Here is a 25032-nt window from a genome sequence, read left to right on the forward strand (position 1 = left end):
AAGATGTTTTGTTAATCATACCTGTTCAGAATAAAGATGATAGAATGAAGGACTCCAGTTGTATATACTCTACACAGGTGTACTTGTATTTTACACACAGACACCCTCACCACCTCCATACACACATGTACTTTCATATACCCAAGTCACTTGCAAGGGAGCTAAAAACATTTAAGCTGTTAATGAATGGAATTGTCACTCAATCTCTGTTGAGTGTATTTTCCCGTGTCTACTTCAGTCAAAGTAGGTTTCATTTCTTCAGTCCCTGATGACGTCTTTTGATAACATTTATTGAAGTAAATTGTGAAGCTGTTGCATAATTTAACTAGTTTTTCATCCTTTGTGGTGCCCCTGCCCTAAAAAATAACTCATTGATACCAGGCCTGCCTCTGTATCACCAAGGGTAGCTGCTGATTTCACTGTCAGATGAAGATAAAGAGGCCAAAGAGGAGGAAATTAATTTAAATGCACAGCAGGCTTGATTGTTGGAGGAACCTTTAAAAATCCTTTCTTTGCCATTCGTGATCACTAGCTACTAAGGCAGATGATAATGGTGATACATGTGGTAAGTGGGAGTCAGACAGATCATAAATGGATACCGAATGTTTGTAATAGGTCTGAGTGGGTTTCCTATCTTGAGGAATTGATTGGTTTCTCTGTACAAATAAAAATTAGGCTAGTGAAAAGATAGTGATCTTTTCTTTTGAAAAAAAATAATTCCAGCTATCTCAGGCACACGTCAGTCTTCTGGACAGTTTTGGTTATTGATCATTAAGGTTAGATTTTTATTAGGTGCCACCACTTTTAAGAAATATTTTCAAACTTTTCAACTCCTCACTTTGGATTTTCTGAAAGTTTAATATTGCAAACCATTAGAGCAAATGTACATAGGAGCAAATTTTGTATTTTGCGCCTGAAGAGGACAGCACTAAAACTCACCCTGTTGGTCTGTTATGTGTTACTAATTTCTAGGCTGTGCAACTGTATTATTTCTTTTAAGTAGAAGCATACTGAATAGTTACTTTAAATACCACAGAGCCACTGTGGCAATTAATTCGTTTTTTTGCCACAGAAATTAGTGAAGAGAGTTTTCCATTACTTTACCATTAGTGCAGGTTTCAAGAAGCAACACTTATCATAATGTGACTCTTTGCCCAAATCCTCCTTTATCTTCATTAAATTCCTTAGGGTTTTTTTTTCCTTATAATGCACAAATTACTACACAGCGGTAAAACAACTGCATGAAGTTTGAAAAACAAAACAAAACAAAATCCTTCCAGAGCACTAAGAAATGTTCCAGTATTTACCGGACAGCTACTGTATGTTCTTTTCTCCCACTAATTTGTCATTGACTAAGAGTGTATTAGAAACCAGAGTATTTCATCTTGTCCGTTTCAGTCAGAAGGGGAAAGTAGATGGCCGGGCAGCGTTCCCTGGGGGGAATTCCCTAGCCTAAGGTAAATCAGGCCATGCCTGTCCCTGCACAGAGCTGTAGTGTATCTCCTCGACAACGTGGCAGCCAATCGGATTGCCGTTGTGAAAAAGGGCTGGGGCTGTCCAGCACGATCATTTCCCTAGAGGGAATCTAGAGCCTAGCAACAGATATTAGTTCCAGGAGGCCAATACAAGAGGCCTGGATGCAAACGTGCGATATGGCTACGAGGCGGCACGAGTGGCTGATAAGAAATGGAAAAAAATGAACACAAAACCCATCCATTCTTGTAATGAGAGTACTCGACCAATGTGCACATTTGTTCAAAGTATGGCATGAACACCCTCATCTCTGATCAAATCTCTTCTGATCCACTAATGAACCTCTTTGTGTATGTGAGTTTCAAATGAAGTTTGAAGAACAAAGCACAGGAAAAAAATGCACCATACTGCATGATGATGTACGGCACAACAGGAGCCTCAATAACTGATCTGGAGTCATGGTAACTGGAGTGAGCTTGGCTTTTATTGATTAAAATGCATCTGCTGATCCATGCTGTGCTCACACTACCTTGCTGGAGGCAAACTGTACTGGACTTACACAAGCTCTCTTCCTGCTGACAACACAAGCAAAAGCTCATGCCATAATTAACTGTTTACACAACTGGAGTGACATTTACCTTTGCATGCATACAGTACATACAATGATGTGCTCAGACTTCATTTCAGTCAAAAAAAAATGCTCACGAGAAGACATTTATCATCAACAGACAATAGATGTTCTTGTTTTTACAGTTGCATCATTTTTGGTCCTGCTCAATGACGTATCCTCTGGGCACCCTGAAATTTCACTTTCCTGACCAGTATAAAACTCCAGGAGGGAGGCAGTGTGGACAGAGCTGGGTAAGCATGTTGAGGCTGGGAGATGAGGAAGTAAGTTTAAGTGCATCATGGTTACAGGATGTTAGTGAAATTGATTGTTCACATTTGTTCATTATTGTTTATGGTACTACAGTATGTAATATGCTTTCTTTTTCCTGAAAAAAAACAATAAATTGAACATGAATGTAGCAATACTGTCGAGGATAAATCATGCCCACTTTAAAATAAGCCACCCTGACATTTACTGTAGATATATGAAAGCAGCTCATCAAAAAAATGAAGTATTCACAAACACAGAATGTTCATAGTCGGTGTTCTGATTTTAGTGTTTATTTTACAATGCCATACCTTCCTTTAAAGACAAATAGCAGTAATTGTGTTTTTCACTAGAATGCAATTTAACAAAACATGTTCATATGCCTTCTGGGTGTCGGATGTTTTCTATTGCCATCACTAGAATCATTTAAATATTGCAGTTATTATTATGGTAGTACATTACATGCATCTCCATTCTGTTGAAAGGATTGTTATCAGGATGTCTCATTAAATATGAAGTGAAAATAAACGTTCAACAAGCCAAATAACAAACATATATCAATGACTTAATCTGCAGGACTGGGTTAAATGGACTCGGGGATTAATAAGCAATGTTACAAAACAGCCGGTGGTTGTGAGACATGAAGCAAAAAGCAATCTGCCTTGTTTCCTCAGACTTTTAGTTTTTTTTTTAAAATGGGAAACAGAAATATGAGACAAAGACACATTATCCCCGGAGATGAATTCCGTAGGGGTAAGTGCAAATTGCACCATAGATTCTCTGACCTTTTTTTGGCTAAGGGATCATTCGTGGGGAGACCCAGAAGGTTCCCAGTTTAACCACAGTCATAAAATTTAAAAATCAAGCTTGCATGTCAACAGATCCAGTGTAAGCATTTTCAGATCCAATACCTTGAAGTATTGATTATGCATACTACTTGGGCTGCTAATACAAAACAATCCATGCATTTCCAAGGAGCCATGAACAATTTTAAAGGATTCCCTGGTGTCTGCAAACCATTTTTGGGAATGATGATGCGAAAGTAATATATCAACTCATTGACTAACTGCTTTATGCAATTAAGGGTTGCAGGGGAGCCAGAACCTATCCCAGCAAGCAACAGGTGCAAGGCAAGATATGACTTGGACGGTACGCCACTGACTATAATATTATCATCATAAAAATTAATAATATCATATACACTCAGCGCGGTGACACACTGAAAAGATGGGAACCTATTGGAGATCAAAGTAAGGAGTAAGAGGAGCAAAGTCATTTTAAACTTTTAGGAACAATCATGGTTAATATTTGTAAATATGGTTGGTGCTGTTGGACCAGAATTTCAAAGACCTGAAGCTCCAGTATGGTAAACAGAGACATTGTGTTGCAGGAGATCTGTTCTTCAAATGAAATATTAAAGATCCAGACTGCTTTGCCATTGAAGGTCTAATGGCACTATTCATGGAGGCTTGAATTCCACTGGGATTGCACATCCTGGCCTACTTACTTTATTTAACTTGAGAAGCAGTTTCTCACTTCTCACCTGACTTTTTGAGCAGTGTCAGTGCTGGAGAATAATGGCTATTGCACATCACCCAGGTGGGTGCTCCAATCCAGCAGGTATCATCCTGGGAAAAACATTCAATTGGTCCAAGTACAGAAATACATTTATTAATTGGGGTGTTATGAGTAAAAATAGCTTTTAGCTTTCAAGGACAAGAGCTGAGGATACCTGGTATGGCTGGTTAAGTCCTATATTTTCAACCCCTCTATATTATTTGGAATTTCAAATGCCAGATTTCATTAAAAGGATATGAAATGGCTTATTTTACAGATTTAAACATGATAAAATGATTTTGAGTAAGTCCACTTCTGTATCATACAGAAATTAAACCCCAAGGGAAGAGAGGAGACTCACATCAATCCCTGAACCATGTACAGAATATACAATGTGTGAATTAAACAATGTGCACTGCCTGAGTAAATGGAAACCTGCCTGAAATGTCATGATCCATAAAAGTCTATCAATGTAGGATTCCTAATTATTTTAACTGGATTTACCTATGGAGGAGGAGGATAGAAAGTGGAGAATAAGACATTCTGTTATCACCACAGAAACCCAGCACTTTAAAAATAGCTTTGAAAGGCAAAAGTTTCCATGACTTTTGTCAAAATAAGAATGTTTTATAAAGGGAAAAATGTTACTCCGCCTTTCCAAACAACAGCCATCGTAAAGTAAGTTATGGTCTTAAAGACTTGACTATCAACGGTTTCAAAATAAAAGCAAAAAAATGTTTTATTACTGCTTTATTGGGATGTGTTCATAGAAAAGACAAATAAAAATTCCTATTGCTCTACAAAAGAGTTTCACATGTCTGCACACATACAGCACACTTGCACAAAACAACAACTATAATCACATTTGTCTGGCTTTGAAACAAAAAGAAAAATAGTGATGTGACGCTGAAGGCTGTACTAGGTAGCATAGGTTTAAAAGGTTTAAATAAACAAACCTTACGAGAGGAAATAAAGCTGGTACTCATGCAGTAATTAATGAATATTAAAAACAGAAAGGAAGGAAAGATTGTAATTTTCCCCAAAGTGTCTAGAAATGTGCCACACAGTCCCAACATAATTCTCTTGAGTGCAATCAAAGTCATCTTGTATCCAGCGTAGAAAATCAATACACTTCAACACACACAGTACCTTTGTCTGCTTAGTGCATGTTTGCTTAGAAAACTAATTTGGTAATATCCAAACGCTCTCAACTTCAGTGACAGTCATGATAAGGAAACTTTCAGAATTTAAATGTGTTTTGTAAGTGAAGGACTCTTGACTCTCCGCCGTGATCTCACCACTTTATGCAGATCTTATTAGTGTATGTGCTCCAAAAAAAATTGAAATGGATTAAAAAATCATGCGGATGCAATCTATGTTTTTTAAATCCACTTCTTCTAAAAAACAAAATAAAACAATGCAGTAAGGCACGTCCCAGGACTGATTTTGATTAAGTTTTACACTCTTTGCACCAGGTCACAATTTATGTCCTTCAACCACATACAGTATATTAGTCTTAAAATATTTATGTGAAGCTTTTGTTGAGGGTAGGGGACAGCTCTTTTAGTGACACTTTGGTCTCTCAATTCAGTGGTTAATTATTTATGAAACTCCTCTTTTATTTTACCTGCCTTTACTTTCATTGATGTCCTTCCCTTGTGACAGGGGTGGGATTTGCGTGCTTTTGCAGCTGGCTCTCTACTGCCTTTGAAAGATTACATTTGCAGTCTCAAGAAATAATTTCTATTCTTAAAAGACAGTCTGCAATTCTAAGTCATTTTGTGATAGGCGATAGAAATGAATAAACAATGCACTTTAAATTTCCATGGTGCCTTTATTTATAGTAGCCCTAACCCTCACATTGCCAGTTCTGCCAAATATACTCTAGACTACTAACTTTAATGCTACCTGCAGTAGCAATCATTTGTCAGTTCAAGACACTCTTAAGCCATGGCAATAGTCGCAAAAAGAGATAGACAAACATCCAAAATGATTAGAACCCATCCCTACTGGAAACTATTTATGAAAAAAATGAGATCTTCCAAACAGTCTAGATGTTGTCTCTAAAACTAGTCGACAGAAACAATCTTCTTTTGGAAAATACATAAAAATAACTAGCTTAAGCATAGTTAAATAAGCTGTTTTTGAAGGCAATCAAGACAGGAGCCACTTCAGTTATGTGTACACTTGAGACTGCAGTAATTGTCAAAAGAAGCTATCTACTTCTGCGCCCCCATTTAAGGTCATCACAAATTAATAAAACCACATCCCTGTAGCAACTGTATGACAAGTGCTTACAAAATGTCTCCTGAACTGGATGAGAGTGATTCATAAGGGTGTGTAGCCACTGGGAGAATTCTTCCAGGATTACCAGGTTTTTATTCATGGCATATGTTTAAACAATGTTAATTATCATTGTCTCTTATTAAAATAAATCTCATGGGTCTCTAATGACTACGGGCGACTTTTTGGTGGCTTTTTATCCCAGGTATAAAAAATATATATAAATTGATGCAAAAAAATGACAAAACAGTTCAAAATGCACTTTGGCACAAGGGTCTAGTCTTACTTTCTTGTAACATTTAACAATTTGGATTTTTAAATAAAATAACATTAACAAGCGCAGTGAAGAGTTGAAAGCCAGGGAAGAAGAAATGGGTCATCCTAAAAGGAAAATGGCCCTTTTTTTCTCTTAAATCTATATTTAAACCTCCCCTCATGCAGGTGCCGCTGCCTGGGTCCTACATTTTTAAAATGGTGCTCCATCCCGGTGAGCCCATCTTGAGGACTTTTTCTTTCTTGTCTCTTCCTTTTGTCGCAGCTTCTTCCTCTTGTTATCGAGGTGACCTGGGGAAAAGATGGCTGATGAAAATACTGTTTGGAGCTCATTACAATGCAGGCTGTCCAACACTGTTTGCATGGCAAAGAGTATTTTTAAGGCAACTGTTCCATATTTCAAGAGCCTCTTCCATTAAGGAAAACTCTGCCTAATAAAAAAGTGGTACAATCTTTTTAGACAGCTAGAGGAAAACACAGAATTCGACCTAGTAATTGTTTTCAATTACATATTCTTTACACCAGATTTATAAATGGGATGGAGTGGGTATTATAATATGTTTCTCTTAGGTAAAAAAAAAAAAGAATTGGTTAAATTAAGTGAAATTAGTGATTGTGTAAGTGTGGTAAGAATACAAAACTGTGTCGGTTCAATACTTAACCAGCAGCCGTATCACCCTGCAGCTCACAACTGGCAACCCACAGAAGCTAAACAATATCTGATTTTTAGTGAGTCAAAACTCAGAGTACTATACATTCCGGAGTTAAAACAAAGCTTCACAGAACATGACTCGTATCAACATGATACGTATAGGAGAAATCCAAGAGTTTAAGACAGGGAAAGCTGAACAACAAAGAAATGTTGAACACTGGAATGAAACCATTTCTTGTAATTGCCTTTTCTCTGCTGTACTTTGGTGAAAACAACTGGCTGACCTTCTTGACATGACACGTATTCCAATTATACAGTGCCTGTGTAACTGGTATAATAAATTAGGCAGCTGTCAACAACAAGAAAAAATATATATCACACATTCTTTGTCATTCCCCTCTCATTTTAGGAGATAAAAAGGCAACACAGAAAGCACAGATATTGAAAACTGAAAATGTGGAAAGCTAAAATATCTGTTACCATCAACATATCCTTGAGTGCTGAACTCAAGACAATTGGAGGAGGTATTTTAAAACCTGTTTCTGTACTCTGTTCTTATACTTGATACCTCTTCTGGCAACCACACTCAACTCTTCCTGCTTGGCCTACATGTGACAGCCTTGGTACACTATCCCATTGGCTGGTGCTTACTCTTCTAAATGAAAGATGACAGATTATTCCAGTAACCTTGTTTTCTTGAAAAAAAAAAAGTGTACCCTTAGATTCACCCAGTGTCAGAGGGTGAACAGGAGTCATGCCAGGACAATATTTCCTTGGGGGGGCAGAGATAGAACACTGCACTCCTAACATGCCTGTTGTCAGCAGTGCTGGTATACTGTAATTACTCTGTCCTCCCAGGGGGATTAGTCTAACTGGCTGGTGTTCTGGTCTGTTTCAGGGAACCACATTATTGGAGTAGCCTTATAGTGTTTTTGGATAGTTTTGTTAGTTTTGTGTTGCACTACTGCATCATAATTATTTGCATTGGCAGAAACTTGTAATCCACCCTGTTGTCCTGGTTTAGTATCTCCAGCCCAGAACTTTAAGCAGATATATGGATATATCTCAATTCCTTTTTAGAAAGTTTGCCATTTACCTTCACCTCTTCATGTTATCTTGTGACCAATACAGTAATTAGATTATCAGACCATACAGGTATATACTATCATATATCCGAACTATATGATATAATGTGTGAGCCGTCTGCTTAGCACAGTTGTCATTACAGAACTCACCAACGGGACTGGTGTGTTTAAGAGCAGGCGAGCGGGGTAAAAGCGATAAAAATCAGAGTAAGCTCAAGAATGTGCCTGGCTGCGAGACTGTCATGAACGTCTGTTGCCCTAAAGCTCTACACAGCAGTCAGGGTCTGTGTGCGCTGGGCTCTCGGCTCCTGCTCTTTCTTCTTCAGGCACGGATACAACACAGCGCCGGGTTTCACACCTCTGGCGGCTCCGGCGACGATGCCCTGAGCGCCCCGCCCTTCCTCCCCCTCCATGTGGCTCGAGGCGGTGTTTCTCAGGTAGCCGGGCGCGGAGGCCTGGGCCGGCAGGGCGTTTTGCCTCCGGCGTCTGCGTTCTTGTTCCAGTGCCTCCTCGTTAGCCACTCCTGAGGGATCGACAATAATAAGGGAAACAGGTTTTTTAAACTGTAACTTTACTCCAAAAAAATGTTCATTATATAAAAATGGCTATTAATTAATAATAATTCATATAATATCGTAATTAATATGAATACAGTGTATTAATTATATGAATTAACATTTCTATTATTCCGCGGTATTTAGTGCTGAGGTTGCATTTTTTTTATTTAAAGGCATTCCAGACCTTATGAAATGAAACTACACTTAGAAAAACCTACCATTTTAAACTTTCACGGTAATTGCACAATCTCAGGTTTCACACTCATCCTTGTTTGACCTTGCCCTTGTTTGACTGTTTCCTGTGGTTATGTCAAGCTCTTATTTTGTGTCACAAATCTAGACTGTATACTGAGCATCAAAAGAAATGACATATTCACCATGCTATGGGGAAAAATTACAATCTTGACATCCTGTTATTCTTATGTGTAAATGTATTGTGCTAATTACATTTCTCCTCATCAGAGGTTCTACTGTGACATTTACAGGCTACTAGTATGTGTGGGCTAGAAGCAACACAAGCTGCACGTCTGTGACACAGCTTTGCCAAGGGTTGCATGTGGGTTGTGGGATTCTCTCACATGCCTCTGGTACTGTAGGTCACAGGTCTCTGAGCACTAGATACCACATGTCATCCAAATAATATAATAATCTGGAGGATCCTTCATGCCATAATGGTTCTCCAGTATGGTAAATAGGGCATCCACAGCACACCAGCACACCTGTCAGATTCTAGTTCCATTGTTACGTGGGTGACACAAGAAAGGACACTGTCCTGCTGGAAGGTTACCTGTAAGAGCCCATGGGCAGTGTATCAAGTGAGTTTTCAAGTCCTGCGCAGTCAGGTGGCTCTCACTTATTACAGGTGAAGTTCTGCTGCAACTCCACACTCCTACCAAGGTCATCCCATCACTCTGCACACCCAGACCTATTCACATTCACTAGAGTGATTTACACAAAACCTTAATCAGTTGCTAATGAGAATTTGTCTACTGCTGATAAGTGCAACTGAGGTGTTGCTCCAATGCCACGAAGACATTTTTCTCTAGATAAATGGAGCATATTAATTCCTTCCTGTTTTTCTTCCTAGATTTTCACCAGATTTGAAAGTCAACAGGTTACCTCAATGACCTGTGCCCAGTCTGTCACTAATGAAGTTATTTAGTGTTTATGCAACAGGTGCTCTTGCGTATCACAGCCAGTCATGAATGATCCACTAATTACAATGACGCCAAAAAAAACTTAATAAAGATCCCAAATCCTTATTTACTGTATCTCTACAGACATACATAAGTTTCTTTGATGCTCAGTACATGTTTATAATCCTTGTAAAAACATGTTTATTAAGATACATTGTTGTTAATTACAGTAAAGTAGGTTTGAGAGTTAGGAAAGTGAAGGTTGTATTTTGATTGACAAAATAATAGAATAAAACCACCGTACAAGTGCAAAATTGCCTTGCAAATTTACCATGGTAAATGTAATGGTACAGGCACATATGAAACAAAAAGTAACACTTTATTCAAGCAACATCCACATATACCACAACTGAAAAATACAAGCAAAAAGATATTTTGATACTGTACCTTTTTAGTAGAAAAACAAAATCCAGTAATACGCACTTAAAAAAGCATGATAAAACACATGGAACTTGTTAGTGTCAACATTTCATACAATGCATCTCTATTCAGTTGCTTAACAGCATATTATAAAAGTGCCAACATGTAATTCAACATTAAAATTCTACTAACATTTGAAGTGCCCCTTAACCCTCCTTATATCAGCGCGATACCTTGGCGTGCCCTTGATGTAGGGAAATCGAAATGAGAGGCCGTTCAATGATATTCTACACTCTTCAGAAAGCATGTGCATATTTAATGTGTACCAGTGCACAACACCAAAAAGAAAAGAGTTCGAATGTTGCCTCCATCCACTTTGGTGGTTTTTTTTCATATAGGAATCTTATATATCACATTCATATTTCATATGGTAACATCTCATTGCGATTAGTCATGTAAATAAAAATGAGATTTCTTTATTCCCCTTTTGGTTGGTAATTTACATTTATATTGAATTAGCAGAGGTGGAAAAAAGGAGCCTGATTACACTACAAGATTACAGGCAGATAATATCTGCATTGTGTTGTGTAATTAAAGAGGGAAGAGAGAAGAAAGCAGTCCAGATGCTCCCTATCTTGAGCCCGTTTCATTTAGAAAAGGTCTCAGACATCTTTTAAGAATCCTGTAAATATTCAACAGTCAAGGCTTTCAGGAGACATGGATCATTAGAAACAAAGATCAAAAAATGATTTGAGCGTCCATGAATATGGGTCTCAGTGAACACTGAAAGGCAAGAGTGATTATTCTTAATATTTATTAATTTATCTGACATTCCCTAAATCCTTCATATTAAAATATTTCCCAGACAAATAGCAGTTACCCGTTACACTTGAACTTTTATTTATCTTAGTTAACCAACGCAAACAAATTTCCCATCCCACTACAAAAATATATCCAGTGTTCATTCGTATTAATTTTATAGACTTATTTAGATACATCAGTTGAGAAACCCTCATCAGCTGTGATGTCCTTGAGACCTGTTTATGCAGTGGGACATCCACTAGAGCAATCTAATAAAACACCTTGTTCAAGGGTACAATATGCATCTGTTGTACCCACGATCCTCTCCTGACTCCAGGTCAGGAGTCCTAACCATTCCACACTGCTGCCTTCAAAAGTGTGTTTCTGCTCTAGGGAAGCCAAAATACCCCTGTCAGTCCATTAACCTGCACATGATCACTTGAGATTTGTAAACTCTTAAATATCTTTAAGATATGAAATTAAATCTTAAATATTGATTATTAAATTGATTACGGATGTTTCAGGTTATTACTATTTAATTCTGCAGCTTTTTTTCCTGATAATTGCGGGACAGAATGCTTAATAAAGCAATGTTGCCATTCATTTCTTTAAAAGATATCAGGTTCAGTCTTACAGTGCAAATCACACACTGTAAGGAATGTCCCACTTAAATGATCAGAACTAAGGGAGGTAATCTAGACTGCAAAAACATCGTTTGGATCTGAAGGAAAAGGGAAATGACAAACAACAAATGCTGATGGCTGAACACACAACTCTAGAAGTATTTAAAAATGTGTCAATCCCATGTGTTGGTTTTAGAGGTAGCCATTTTAGTAAGGCAAGCAACACACAGAAGTGTTAAAGGCTTTTCTGTGTATCTTAGAAGTTTGTTAAAATAGTAAACCAGAGCAATCTGCCTCTTTTATTTATGAATGCTAACAATGAAAACCAGTAAAGAAATTGACACCCTTCGTTTTAGTCCCCTTTTCACTTTGAATTGCAAATAGCGGTTAATCATGCTTGGAAAGCAACACTGAAGATAGAGATACACAATATTAATTTAAAACACACAAAAGTAATCCTCAGTTGCTTGCTACTGTGATGAGAAGAGATGCTTGGCTGTATTCACATTGCTAAAACAGCTCAGCTTTTCCAATCAATATGCGGTTTCTATTATAAGGCCGTTACCTGAGTGATAAGACTAATGCCCCCAAAACAACACAAAAAAGCAGCATAATCCATTATCATTTAATTACTTTAAACAAAAAAGGAATTCAAAGTGCGATCCATGATAATGAGATCTTTTAATACTCATAAAAAGGCTGCCTTTTATTTTCTAGATCAAAGACCGTTTTAATTTAAACTACAAAATGCAGGCTAATATCCAAGCATCATTATCCATGCATGAATTTAGAGCCATTGTTGTGATTTGTCTCAATTTTTTTCCCCTAAATGAACATGCATTAAAGTAGAATGAGAAGTGTTGTTTAGGGTTATATATAGTCTTTGGCCACATGTTTTTGGGTAAATGTGCCTCTTCATTATAGTGAATGGCTCTGAAGAATGACTCGCATTCATTTATACTGAGCACTTCAACCACACTGAAGTAAATGTATTTTTCAGGAGGGGACAAAACCTACCAGCGCAGTATAGTACTCTCTTATGTATTGAATGGTGGCGATTTTGCCCTAGACATTTAGCTAAAAGGGTGAACAAATTCTGCACAAACCTGAACAGGAATTTAAACAGTAGTGCAGAATGCAAAAGTAAATGGCATTAAAGAAAATATTTAAAAAGTTTATTTTAGGTCTGGTTGTGATTTGGTTCGGTCTTCAGCAGGAATGACAGAACGCATGTATTGTGTTTCACATCGGTTACTATTCTCGTGCTATCTACAGACAGCGGTTCCATGTATCCCTTGCCTCTAAAAACATTCCTTGCATGTTTTATACACATTTCTCACTAAATAGCAAAACGAAACAATAGCAGCACATTGATATCAATGACAGCCATGGACTAGTCTGTGTCTTTTTCCACTGTCTTACATTAATTCTATAATTAGAATTCACTGTAGCTGTGTAAACATTTAATATTAACAGCAGTAATGTCTTCACAAATTACAGTATATTCTATTGACTTTGAGCTTGTATCCCCCACACTCAGCAAAAGACACTGACAAATTTAAAAACTTGTTTTTCATAGTTATGAAAACTTGTTTTAATGTAAACTATTAGTTTTAGCCACAGAAGAGCTTATCCCGAGAAGAAGAGGAATGAAAACTTCCAGTTAATCAGAGTTGATTTCCTGACAAAATCATTTTGGTGGCCCCCCCTTTTCAAATAAGACTGCAAAAATTAAAAAATGTAATTGCTCTGTTTTCGTCAACTACCTTCTTGCTTCACTGCAAACTGTTCATCTTCTCAGCTCATCCCTGCTACCCTCACAGCAGCACAATAGTATAATAATAATAATAATAATAATAATGTTTCTTTATTAGCCCTATACAATTTCTTGCATTAGGAATTCGTCTTTTCGCATACCCCAGCTTTTCTCCATGGAGACACAGACACACAGACAGGGAGAGAAGCCTGGGGTCAGAGCGCAGGGTCTGCCATTGTACGGCGCCCCTGGAGCAGTTAGGGTTAAGGGCCTTGCTCAGGGGCCCAACGGAGTAGGATTCCTCTGCCGGCCGCGGGATTTGAACCGGCAACCTTCCAGTCACAGGCGCAGATCGTTAGCCACAGAGCCAACGCTCCGCCCAAGAGAACTGGAAATGCTTTCCTCCGTAATGCCCACTTGTGAGAGCCATTCCCCATTTTAGTCCAATGCAGCGCATCAGGAATTAACTCATGTCCACCCAAACCTAGTAGTGACTGGGGAATTCTGGTCACGGCCAAGTAAGGAAACCAGCTTCAAACCAGTGCAATAGGTGTCTGACTATACTCAAAAAATAAGCTGTACTTGTTAAGCCATTCCAGAAACCCTGTATTTACATTTATATTTATATGTACAATATGCAATTCATGCACATTTACCTAAATGTAGCATTTATTTTTTAGACCGAATTATGATCTGTGGACAACACGAGATAAACATTTTTAGCAGGCCTGTTAACGTAACATGGTAATTAAGCTCTCATCCTCTGATCACAATGTGCTAAAAATGCCTCTGCAGTAGTGGAAGACAGTTTGACATCCAGAGCATGTAATTACTACAGTAAAAGGACAAATCAATGAGAGATTAGGCAAGCCTCTTCACACTCAGTATTCATCGGTTTATTTTCTTTTATTTAACTGGTTCAAAGGTTCTGTAAGGCAAATGGGGTCGAAATTTTAGAACATAATATACGATATATTAAAATATGATTTGCTGACAATGTTAAGAACAGCTAATTCACTAATCCTGGAGCCTCCCTTACCTACCCAGAGGTTTGATGAGGCCAGCATCTAGTTTTGCGCCTCTTACAACACACAAAAAATTAGATTTAAAGATTAAAAAGCAGGTGCCGGTTACATCAAAATCCTTCACAACGGGCAAGATGATCGTGAAGAGACTTGGGAAAAATGAGTTTCATCATATACAGTGTGACTTACAGCTATGCCAATCCTGTAACATCAGTCCGGCAATAACTATACAGCCAACAATTTGGATGGTACTGTGTAACTGAAATGTTGCTCCAGCAGGAAGGGAGCAATAAGGAATGGCTTGCTTCAGTTTGCAGTTTACATAAAGTAGAGCATAGAACAGCACAGCTTTTCAGGTAACTCTGGAAGCTTGGACTTGAAACAGTAGATTAGATCCGCAAAATGAACTCTAATCTAATGAGCTTAATGGCCTGGAAGCAGCAGAAATGTAAGCAAGCTAAGAAATGTGTCGAATGCACAGTGTTTGTGCTGCATTACTTAATGATGTGTAACAGTTTGTACCAAAATGGCCACAAGGGGGTAAGAGGGAGGTGCCGTTTTATAAGATAGCAAGACATTGACAAGCACTCCACTGCTCACGTCACCAACAGCATAGAACACTTTCCCTAAATTAAGAACAGGGAAAAAAACGTAATTTTGAAACCATGAAAGATGTGAGGGGCAGCGTGTAGGTGGGTTCACACAACTATCTCTTATCTGCCACTAGCAACCGCTGCCACAGCACATGAATAAAATGAATGGGCCCTTTCTAAATTTGGGAATAGCGAAGGCTGTCTTTTGAAATGTTGTTGGCTGGACTTTTAATACCTAGCATGAATGTACACCAACGCCTACAGATATTTTTTCAGCATAACATAAAAGCATTAACTGATGTTTCCTGAGGGGTGAAAGAAAAAAGAGCAAACTTTACATTTTTCACAGGTAGATTTTGTACTCCTTAAAACTTCTCTTAACTTTATTTTACCAGACGGTTTCCTATATTCATGTGTTAATACGTAGGGCCCACACAAACAGGAGTGAGAGGTGGGATGAAAGTTTCTTGCAGTGGTATTAAAAAGTGAATCTTCTGTGCAACCTTTATAAATGAACATGTGTGAAAAATGAATGAATGGAATGATGTAGTAGAAATGTGTGTTTCATTTTCAGAGTGCTTCTATATATTATATATTTCTTACTGGCAAGTTGAAATGCTTACATCCTTTTCAAATGTGCTTCTGGTTTCGATAAATGCGTTTACAAAAAAAATAAGAATGCGGCAAAACTGTACGCTAAAAGCTAAAGCAAAAAGTTTTGCTTTCAAGCAAGTGACAAGAACATGCGGTTGCAGAATTTGTATTGGACCTGGGCAGTGGGTGCTGTGCTAGAGAAGGCTCTCTGGCCCATTATGTGGAACCTGGTCTGGACTTGTCTGTGGTAGAGTAAGCATTGGCTGGAATCTGAGGATCTCAGATTAAGAGATGAACTATACTCATACATAATATAATGCATCATGGAGTCCGAACATTCAATGCCTTAGAGCTGATAGAGGGCATTCCTCTTTAAATTTCAAAAGGAAGCCAGTGGAATTTATATACAGTAGAAAGGGAGCTGCTGCAGAGCAGACATAGCACAAAGGCCAGAATTCAGGACATCTTTTAGCTTAGTAGGTGACCCAATTTGGAAGGCATTAAAGTAGTCTTATCCCTATGAAACATAGCGGTGCCTGTTGATTATTTGATCATCTGATTATAGAACAATTGTTCTATTGCATGAAAGAAAATGTCACATAGCACATGTAACGGTCTTCAGCAAAGCATGCCATTAGGGATTAAAAAGCTGGGCAACAGCTCATACAGGAATAGCTGAATCAGAATGGGGCAAAAGTGATTAAGGCTCATTTGTGTAAGGCATTACAGTGATCTAATGTATATGAAATACAGATGTGTATTAGCATTTTAGCGTTCCCAGTATAGTGAAGAATATTTTACTAAGCCTTGAAAATGAAGTGCAACTTGCATGCATGTTTACAAACTCATTGAAAGAAAAATCACAGACCTTTTACTTACTGTACATAACTACACATAGGTAATTCTATATTTTCACACACCTGCTTCTTCCTCTTCACGCTGTAGGCAAAATCCTTTCATAATTAGGCTGGTTTTTCATAGGCTGCTTAAACAAGCCTTTTACGCTGTACCCAACTAATCTCAGTGCAATAATGAGAAAAGTGGCACAAAAGACAATGCATTCCTCAGTAGTGGATACAGCACTTGCTTTGGGAAAATCATTTTTATTTTTTCTCTCTCTCTCAAGAGAACAAAGCAACAATGGGGATAATTAACATCTGAAATAAACGGCCGTTTTAAAAAAATCTATATGACGCTTGCCGGCACTAGCCCCAGGACAGTTTGTGACGTAAAAGTCCAGTCATGCACTGAAATGTGCCTTAGGCTACACTTCAAAAATGTACTATTGAACAGTGAACATGGTAACAAAACAAAGATATTTCAGTTCCATATTGCTACAAACCCTGTCCTCCACATGTGATGAGTTTGCAGAAGTCAGTTAACAGATGTGGAGTTTGGGCTTTTTTATCAGAACAATCGGTCCATTACACCACCTCATAAACAAGGGCTAAAAGTTAAATTTCCTTACTAGGGCGTGACGTGGAGATTCTTGAAAGAAACATGACAGCATAATCAGGCTAAGAGATCGTATTGAACATACTGTACCTTCCGTATTTCTTTATCATTCAGGTAGTGCACTGGTCATGAATAAAACATAGATCGTGATTATTGCATAAAAGAAAACGAAGTCTGATAGCACATTTCACTGTCTGTAGCACTCCACACAGCTCTCACTCCATCTATGAAACGTGCAGGCTGCTGTGCTGTTGGCTGTTTGTAGACACCAAAAATAAAGGACGGAACAAATCACATTAGCCCTTGCCCTCAATTTTAAGTTTATTAAGCTGAATTAATGTCTTGAGAGAGAAAGGCACCTGAAGAAATAAGCCACCTTTTCTGAACATCTGTCTATTAGACAGAATATTAGAAGCTTCAATAAACAGTGTGTCATAGTCCTGCCTGAGGGATAAATAGGATCGTCTGCACTCAGTGCTCGAGCCAGTAAAGGATTTAAGAGTTAGGAAACAATGTGTACTGGAACATCTGACTGAGGCTGGGGCAGAAACATTAGGGAACAGAGAGCTTTGCTGTTATTAGACCTCTTCCTTGAAACACAGCCACATAAAACCAGGTGTTATTACCTGTATCCGAGATCAGTGACTGACACTTAGACAGATTGATGAATTAACGTATGTGGACCTCAAAAATCATCCCTAGAATATATCACCAGCAACTCGGAACTTTACAGTTATAGTGTGAGATCTGAAAAAACAAACTTCGACAGTGTGCTAGCACCCTTCATTAAACAAAGAAGGTATAATGCAGTACAGAACTGAGGGTCGTTGAGACATCATGATATATTCACTTGTTGACATTTTCCATCTAAATCCATAGAGTATTCATAAGTTGAAGGAAGACTGCAGTTCAATGAGTGCACAGTGTTGAACAAATATATTTACCAATCAGAATACTGCATTAAGATTGCAGTATTATTACATACAATTCTGAGCAGTAGGGATCCTAACACTTCTTGACTGTAGTCTTCAGAGTACATAAGATGCTTCAAAATTGCCAGAACCATCTACCATATTAGCGCCAGTACTCAATTAATCATTAGTTAGAAGTCATCTGGAACATAATTCTGGCACGGGATATCATTTCCATATAACTGCTCATTTTAATAAGCCAAAATCAACTGTATGCTATGTAGTACTTGGTGTGAAATATTTTCCAGTGGATCAATATAATAGGATCTCCTTGGTGATAGCAATGAAACAAAATGATAAATATACTGGCTTGCTTAATCCAAATCATTCACTGAAAGGAAAAACTCAATTACATTTGAAGATCTGTACTATTTTGCAGCATATACAATATTTGCATTTGCTTCTTTTTCTGCTAATTGTCATCTATTTTCTGTGATGGAATTACATTTTCCCATTTAACTGAGCACAATCAAAAAAAGCTAAATTTCTCCAGCAGAGGGGGCTACAGCACTACCAGATTATTTTCCAGAAATGATCACAACTAGACAGACATATCAGACATGCAATATGCTTTCATAGTATTAGTACTGATGGTATTAGCAGTTGCAAAACTACTAAAATGGCAGTGGAAATGAACCATCATTTGCAATAAAAAAATGAATTGTTGAAAATTCTTGTCAGTATTTGAACTATTACCAGACATATTTCACACATAGTACAGCTACTTTATGATAAAGGGAACAACAATAAACACCATCAGCACAGTAACGTAGAGCTAATATATTATTCATACTGATTTTACGTCTTTTACAATGGAAAGTTTATACATTTATTTCAATAATACACATTTTCCCCATTTGTTAACCGTCACTATCCCTTTGAGCTACATGACTTAATTTGTCATCATGTGGCATAGTTTAGAATGTAATTTACCAGGAATACCTTTCACAGGAAATAAAATAAATAACCGAGGCATCACACAAGGTCTAGCAGGAGCAGGATGTAACAGCAGTGTTGCAGTCACCTACAAGGACATCCATTGCAGTTTTTTTTTTTGTTCGCATCAAAGGTCCAGGTCTAGTTTTCCCTCTCAGATTAAGAAACCACAATGCTTTAGGCTTAAGATTCAAAACATTTTTGAAACCACTTAAATGACTTGACGTTACATAGCCCTATATTATGGTTTTCCAAATATACCAATACCAGTAACAATACAATCATTTATTCCATCCACTCCATTCGTTTCCTAACTGCTTCTTCCAATTGAAGGTGGGGATCCAGAGCCTATCCTGGCAGGCAAACTCAAGGCCCCCAGCGTTGTAAGACAGCAATGATCTCTTAAACTTTATCAATTTAACTTTGGATTTTTAAATAAAATTTAAATAACGCATCAAACAGTACAGAAATGGAAGAAAGTCTGAAGAAACCAAATATTGACACACTGTCCAACTTTATAAAAAGGAATTAATATAACCACAAAACCCAAACTGGTTTAGAAGAAAAACTTTATGTCTTGCATCCACATTTTTCCCCTTTTGGTCTGACAACAGCCTCTGTCGGTATACTGCCACATAATTCACCAAAGATACAGGACCGGAGGAAATAAGGCGAGATCTTTGAGCTTAGTCCTGAATATTCCCTAGAACCACAGCTCCTCAGCTTTCCCACTTCATGGGAAATAAACTTAATGCTTATGGGAATAAAGCATAATAAATGTTAATGTTCTCCGATTCCAAGGGCACTTCATCTCTCGGCAACCTAGGCAGCACAGAGCTATCAACACACACTCGCATTTCATCTGAGGTGCAAGAAAATAAGTGTCACAGCTGTGATTTTCTGACAATGTTTTATTTAGGCTGCATTACATCTCCACGTCTTCCATCCATCCATTTTCTAACTGCATTATCCAGTACGGACGGGGTCACAAGGATGCTGAAGCCTATCCTGGCAAGCAATGGACGCAAGGCAGGATACGCCCTGGACAGGACGCCAGTCCATCACGGGGTACAGACAAGACACAGACACGCACACGCTCACACCGTGACCAACTTCAAGACAATTAACCTACCAGTATGTCTTCAGACTGTGGGAGAAAACCAGGGCACCCGGAGGAAACCCACACAAACACTAGGAGAACATACAACCTCCATGCAGACAGCAGCCCAGGTCCAGAATTAATTCCCCAGCACTGCAAAGAAGGGAAGCTAACCGCTGAGCCACAGGCTGCCCCCAGTCTCTTCCAATAAATCCAAAAACTGCCTGTCATAAAAAAGAAGCTATGATCCAAAATCAGCCTTGATCACTGAAAACATGTTTTACATTTAGTCGAAGAAGGGTTATGCTTTGAATAGTGGTACCAGAATGCAACACCTTCAGAGGTTGTATATAACATTTTGAATCATTAACCAAGAAGAAAGAACACATGATACCTTAAGATAAACAATTCCCATCCATTTTTTTCCCCGTTAAGGGTTTTCTAGTACATTTGAAATGCTGTTAGCACAAATTACAAAACAGGCTCATAAAAACAAATATCATTTAACACACCCAGGTAAGGACAGCTTAAAAAAACAAATCACCTTCAACAAGAAACTGCTTGTAAGTGTCAGAAAGTATGATTTTCATATGTAATTTATGCATAGCAATATTTGGGTTTAGTTATTGCAATCTCAAACAGACCAATGACAAAAAGAAACAATACCCTCCCCACTGTTGGGGCAAGTTAGGCCTCTCAAGTAAACTTCCAACTTGTTTGACAATTTACGAGTAGTAAAAGCTCCGGTTGCGTCAGCAGCAGTAACAGTCAAAGCCTCCACTGTTCCCCCACCAAGCAGTAGGGGGCGTCATATAGAGGTTCTTATGTCAGGAGGGAACACAGTGATGGCCCCAACGCACAACTAGCCTCTTGGTTTCGAGAACATTTTTGAAAAATACCTGGGCTCCATGGCTCAGGTGTCACAACCTCGTTCCATGGTTAGGTCACTCTCCGGTGTGACTGGGCTTGCCCCAGTGAGAGTATACAAATTCACGAGTACTTCCAGGGTAAGGTACAGTTCATCAATGCACATCAGTATGACAGGATCTAAAATTCTTTATTAAACACCATTACTCAGAGAACAGAGGTAGGAGCTAATATAAGAATATTAATCAAATGTAATTATCCTAGATGCCACAAATATTAAAATCAGCACAGTACAGTGGTAGTACAGCAATCAATACCATATTTAGCTCACCAATTGATTTAGAGGTGCATTTCAATGTTTTACCTTGGCCTTGAAAATTGCCATATGCAAGAAAAGAGCTCTTTACCAGAAACAAACATGAGAAAGTGTGATAAGCAAGCACATGAGCATTTTCTTAAAGCAGCCGTGTAATTTGTAAGGTGGTTATTAAAGCTGTGGATATTTAACCAAGGGGTGCAGTGAAATCAAACTTTCGTGAAGGTTAACTAGAATGGGTTTGATATTTCCCTTTAGAAGCGATCAAGTGAAAATTTCAAAACACATTTCTAGCTCACAGTAAATGTCGCTAATGAAGTGATTCCTTTATACAGACTGAAACCAAATTAAATTAGAACATCGATACAGCCAAATAAGCAAACTCTAAAATATTTCTGGGGCAATAATGTGAGTAAAGCTGTCGGGATTAGCGTGCTTCTTTACTTCTAAATCATCACACAGACTCCAAAACTGCAACATTCCAAAAAGGATGTAACACATTTATTGAATCCAAATGGTTTTACAAAGTACACAAAAATTCCCCTGCATTTTTGTTATGTTTCCAATTAATGCCTGGTTAAGCAACAGACAGTAACATGAGGAGTATGAACAGCAATTACTGGCAATCATGCAGAAATGAATTTAAATGAAAAAATGCACATTAATACCATTAATTCATTAACAATCTACGGGCATGTACAAAAGAAAGAGTACTAACAAAGGTTAAGAAGTTGAAAAACAGGTTTTTCATATGAAAGCACGGTTAAGGTTTCTAATCCAACAAGTTAACCAGATGAATGAGCCATATCCATGCTTCAGTCAATATACATTTTGCTTTTGCCCCAACACTAGCTAGAAGGCAATGTGCACCAAGGGAGAAATTGCAATACAGCAAAAGTGCATACAGGAAATAAAATACAACAAAACATAATGGACAAAAATCTTCCGGTTCTAATGTAATGGTCCCAACAAAAGTAAACTTGAATAAACGCAACCTGCAACAAATTTCACAGGGTGCAATTCATAAATACTCTAAAATGAGAAAACAGTCCATTTAAAGATATATTCCAAAACTGACTTACAGAAATCAGCCAAAAACAAAAAAAAAAATCTCAGCCTTGCTTAAAGTATTCATTTCCATTCAAACTGTGCCAGGAATTACTTGTTATCCAACCGTAGGAGCTGCTCCTTACCATTTATAGTTAGAGATTTTAACTGCCCGTCTTCTTCAATCTCTACCCGTTCCTGTCCATTCTCTACAATTCTAAAAATGGGGGAGAAAACATTCCATTAAGTTTAACAGCCCTCCAAAATTGAAGCATTGCATGTTCATGTCCTGATAAAGCATTAACCACAAATACAGTTCTTTAGTAAAGTATGTAAATAAGAACTACAGACCCGCCAGTGCCCACTAGTGGCCAATACTGGTAATGTCATGCACCTGAACACCACAGGGCTTCCTTTCCAATCCCAGTTATCAGGACCCCTTACTTGTGGTTTTTCTCCTTCCAGGTGAGCTTCCACACTTTCACTGGACCCTCCTTGCAGTTATTTGCTTCCCTAGAGTTTAAAGTGTTCCCAGCTTTTATGTAGGAGTTCATTCTGAGTTTTAACAATTTCAAATTTGCAAATGGAAATCTCTAAAAAGCAGTGAACTTGTTTTTTCCTCAGCCTTATCAAGCCAAGTATTACTTGAATAAACGATCCAATTCACACCCTATAACCAACCTGTAACAAAAAACAGGTCCTGAGGATCAAGTCTGTCATATAGATGTATTCTATATGTATACAAGTGCTAAAAGGCAGCTTCCGTCAGATTTCAAGTGCTACTCCCTTGCCCATGTAAATGTCTTAGAAAAAGGACCTGTTCAAGGGCACTGCTTTCTAATTTCCCTCAACTTTTCTAACATTTTCTGAATTCCAGTTTTCATCAACAAACTGGCTTCAATCAATTTTTTTTATTTTTTTTTTACACAGTGATCTTTGTGTCCATGATTCAGGACCGAGGTTTTGAAACCAGGATCTCAAGGACTTAAACCAGACAAAATGGCGGCTTTTCATCCCACAATCAAAGCACAAACTAGTGAATCTGCTGACCTGGAAGTGTGCTGTGATTATTTTTTGAATACATGGTGGCATCGACAGGCCACCGGTTTCAGCTTCTGCCTAGGCGAGGGGGGGGGGACAATTCTTTTCCAGCAGTGCCCTGGCCTCCGAGGCGCGCGTACCTTTTTGTGGTGACCTTCCTGCCGTTGACAATCTTGGTGGAGGTGGATACCGATCGGAAGTTGCCCATGCCCCCGCCGCTGCTGCTGCCGCCGCCCCCGAACGAGGTGGAGGAGAACGAAGCAAATCCTCCGCCGCCCATTTGCCCAAAGGAGGTGAAACCTGTTGAAAGGTCACAGCTGCTTTCTAGTTACCTGTATGTCACAAAAAACTGCTTCACTACAGAGAGGAGGACTATTCAAAACTCTACACCTGCAGCACTGCGTCTTACTTGCTATGGCAAGGAAATTTCCAAGGAAATCAGGAGCCTACATTAGCGATGCTGACAGGCCCACACTTTAAGCCACTTAAAATGGTTTTCTTGCACTGAACTCTTTACAGGGAAGTTCATAATAAACTTTTTTTTTACATTTTTAGCAGCCATCTTTCAGTTTGGAACTTCCCCCTTCAGTAATGAAAGCAAAACTGTTTGGACACATGAGCGGACACAGAACAATGTGCACAAATCGAAAGTGAAGCGAGATTACACACAGAGAGAAGAAATCTTATACAAGGAGTGCAGTAAATTCAAGACTCAAGAAAACAAGAATCTTGTTCAGAGACCAACAATTTCATCTAACCCATTAATGCTCCCATTTTCTCAAACAACATTACTTGGCTGGTTGGTCGATATATCAATAACTCTGTGTAAACAAAGCACCTCTTGTTTGTTAAAGTGTGTTCTCCAAATAGCAAGGGGAGGAAAAAAAAATATATAGTTTGCCTGAATCGAATCCCGAGAATCCAGCACCAAAAGGAGGAAAGCCACCAAATCCATGGAAGAAGGAACCTCCTGGCCGACTTCTGCTAACCCCACGCTGACTCCTTCTGCTGCCGAAGAAGTCCTCAAAGGGATCGTCTGTTTTATAGGGAAGAAAAAATATCTTGTTAATGAAAAGCTGTCTGCATCGCTCAGGTAAAAAAAAAAGTAAAAGGGTTGAACAACACTAGAGAAAGCACTGGAAATGTTTGTGACCTTAACCGGCTTAACTTTGGAGTGACCCACATACAAAAACAATTAGAAATTTAGGAATCAATGTCGAGGCTCACTTGAAACAAAGAAACGCATCCTTATTCATTGTTTAACAACCAAATCGGAAGTTTAAAAGGTTCATTTTGGCCATCACTTCATGTCGTACGGACCAGCGCTGTTCACAATTTAGGATTAGATTACAGGGTTCTGGGAGGCATGGTAGCACAGTGGTTAGGACTGCAACTCGCAGTTCTGGGGCCCTGGGTTCAATCTGCTTTTTTCCTATTCCGTTTTCCCAGTCTTAGCAGCTATTTAACCCAGCTTGCACTTGCACGTTGACTAAGGGTGGGTCAAGGTCATCTCCAATGAGCCATGTGCTACTCAAGACTGTCTTCACACTGCGTAGTGGAAAAAGAAACAGCAAGGCCTCCAGTGCTTGCTGGAG

General features: G+C 38.5%; 1 protein-coding gene across 3 annotated transcripts in view; it reads right to left on the reverse strand.

Moving 5' to 3' along the window:
- Window positions 1-4642: 4642 nt before the first annotated feature.
- The window catches only part of dnajb6b (DnaJ heat shock protein family (Hsp40) member B6b), a 49911-nt gene continuing 29521 nt past the window's right edge, over window positions 4643-25032 (reverse strand). For all 3 annotated transcript variants that reach the window (XM_088919604.1, XM_088919606.1, XM_088919607.1), the window contains 5 exons: window positions 24339-24473; window positions 23578-23737; window positions 22543-22613; window positions 8559-8723; window positions 4643-6754 (listed from right to left, as the gene is read on the reverse strand). In XM_088919604.1, the coding sequence (XP_088775730.1) occupies window positions 6657-6754; window positions 8559-8723; window positions 22543-22613; window positions 23578-23737; window positions 24339-24473 (629 nt within the window). In that variant the 3' untranslated portion in view covers window positions 4643-6656. The remainder of the gene's footprint in view (window positions 6755-8558; window positions 8724-22542; window positions 22614-23577; window positions 23738-24338; window positions 24474-25032) is intronic.

The sequence above is a fragment of the Atractosteus spatula genome, chromosome 6 (genome assembly GCF_055471065.1).
Source record: "Atractosteus spatula isolate fAtrSpa1 chromosome 6, fAtrSpa1.hap1, whole genome shotgun sequence".
Classification (NCBI taxonomy): Eukaryota; Metazoa; Chordata; class Actinopteri; order Semionotiformes; family Lepisosteidae; genus Atractosteus; species Atractosteus spatula.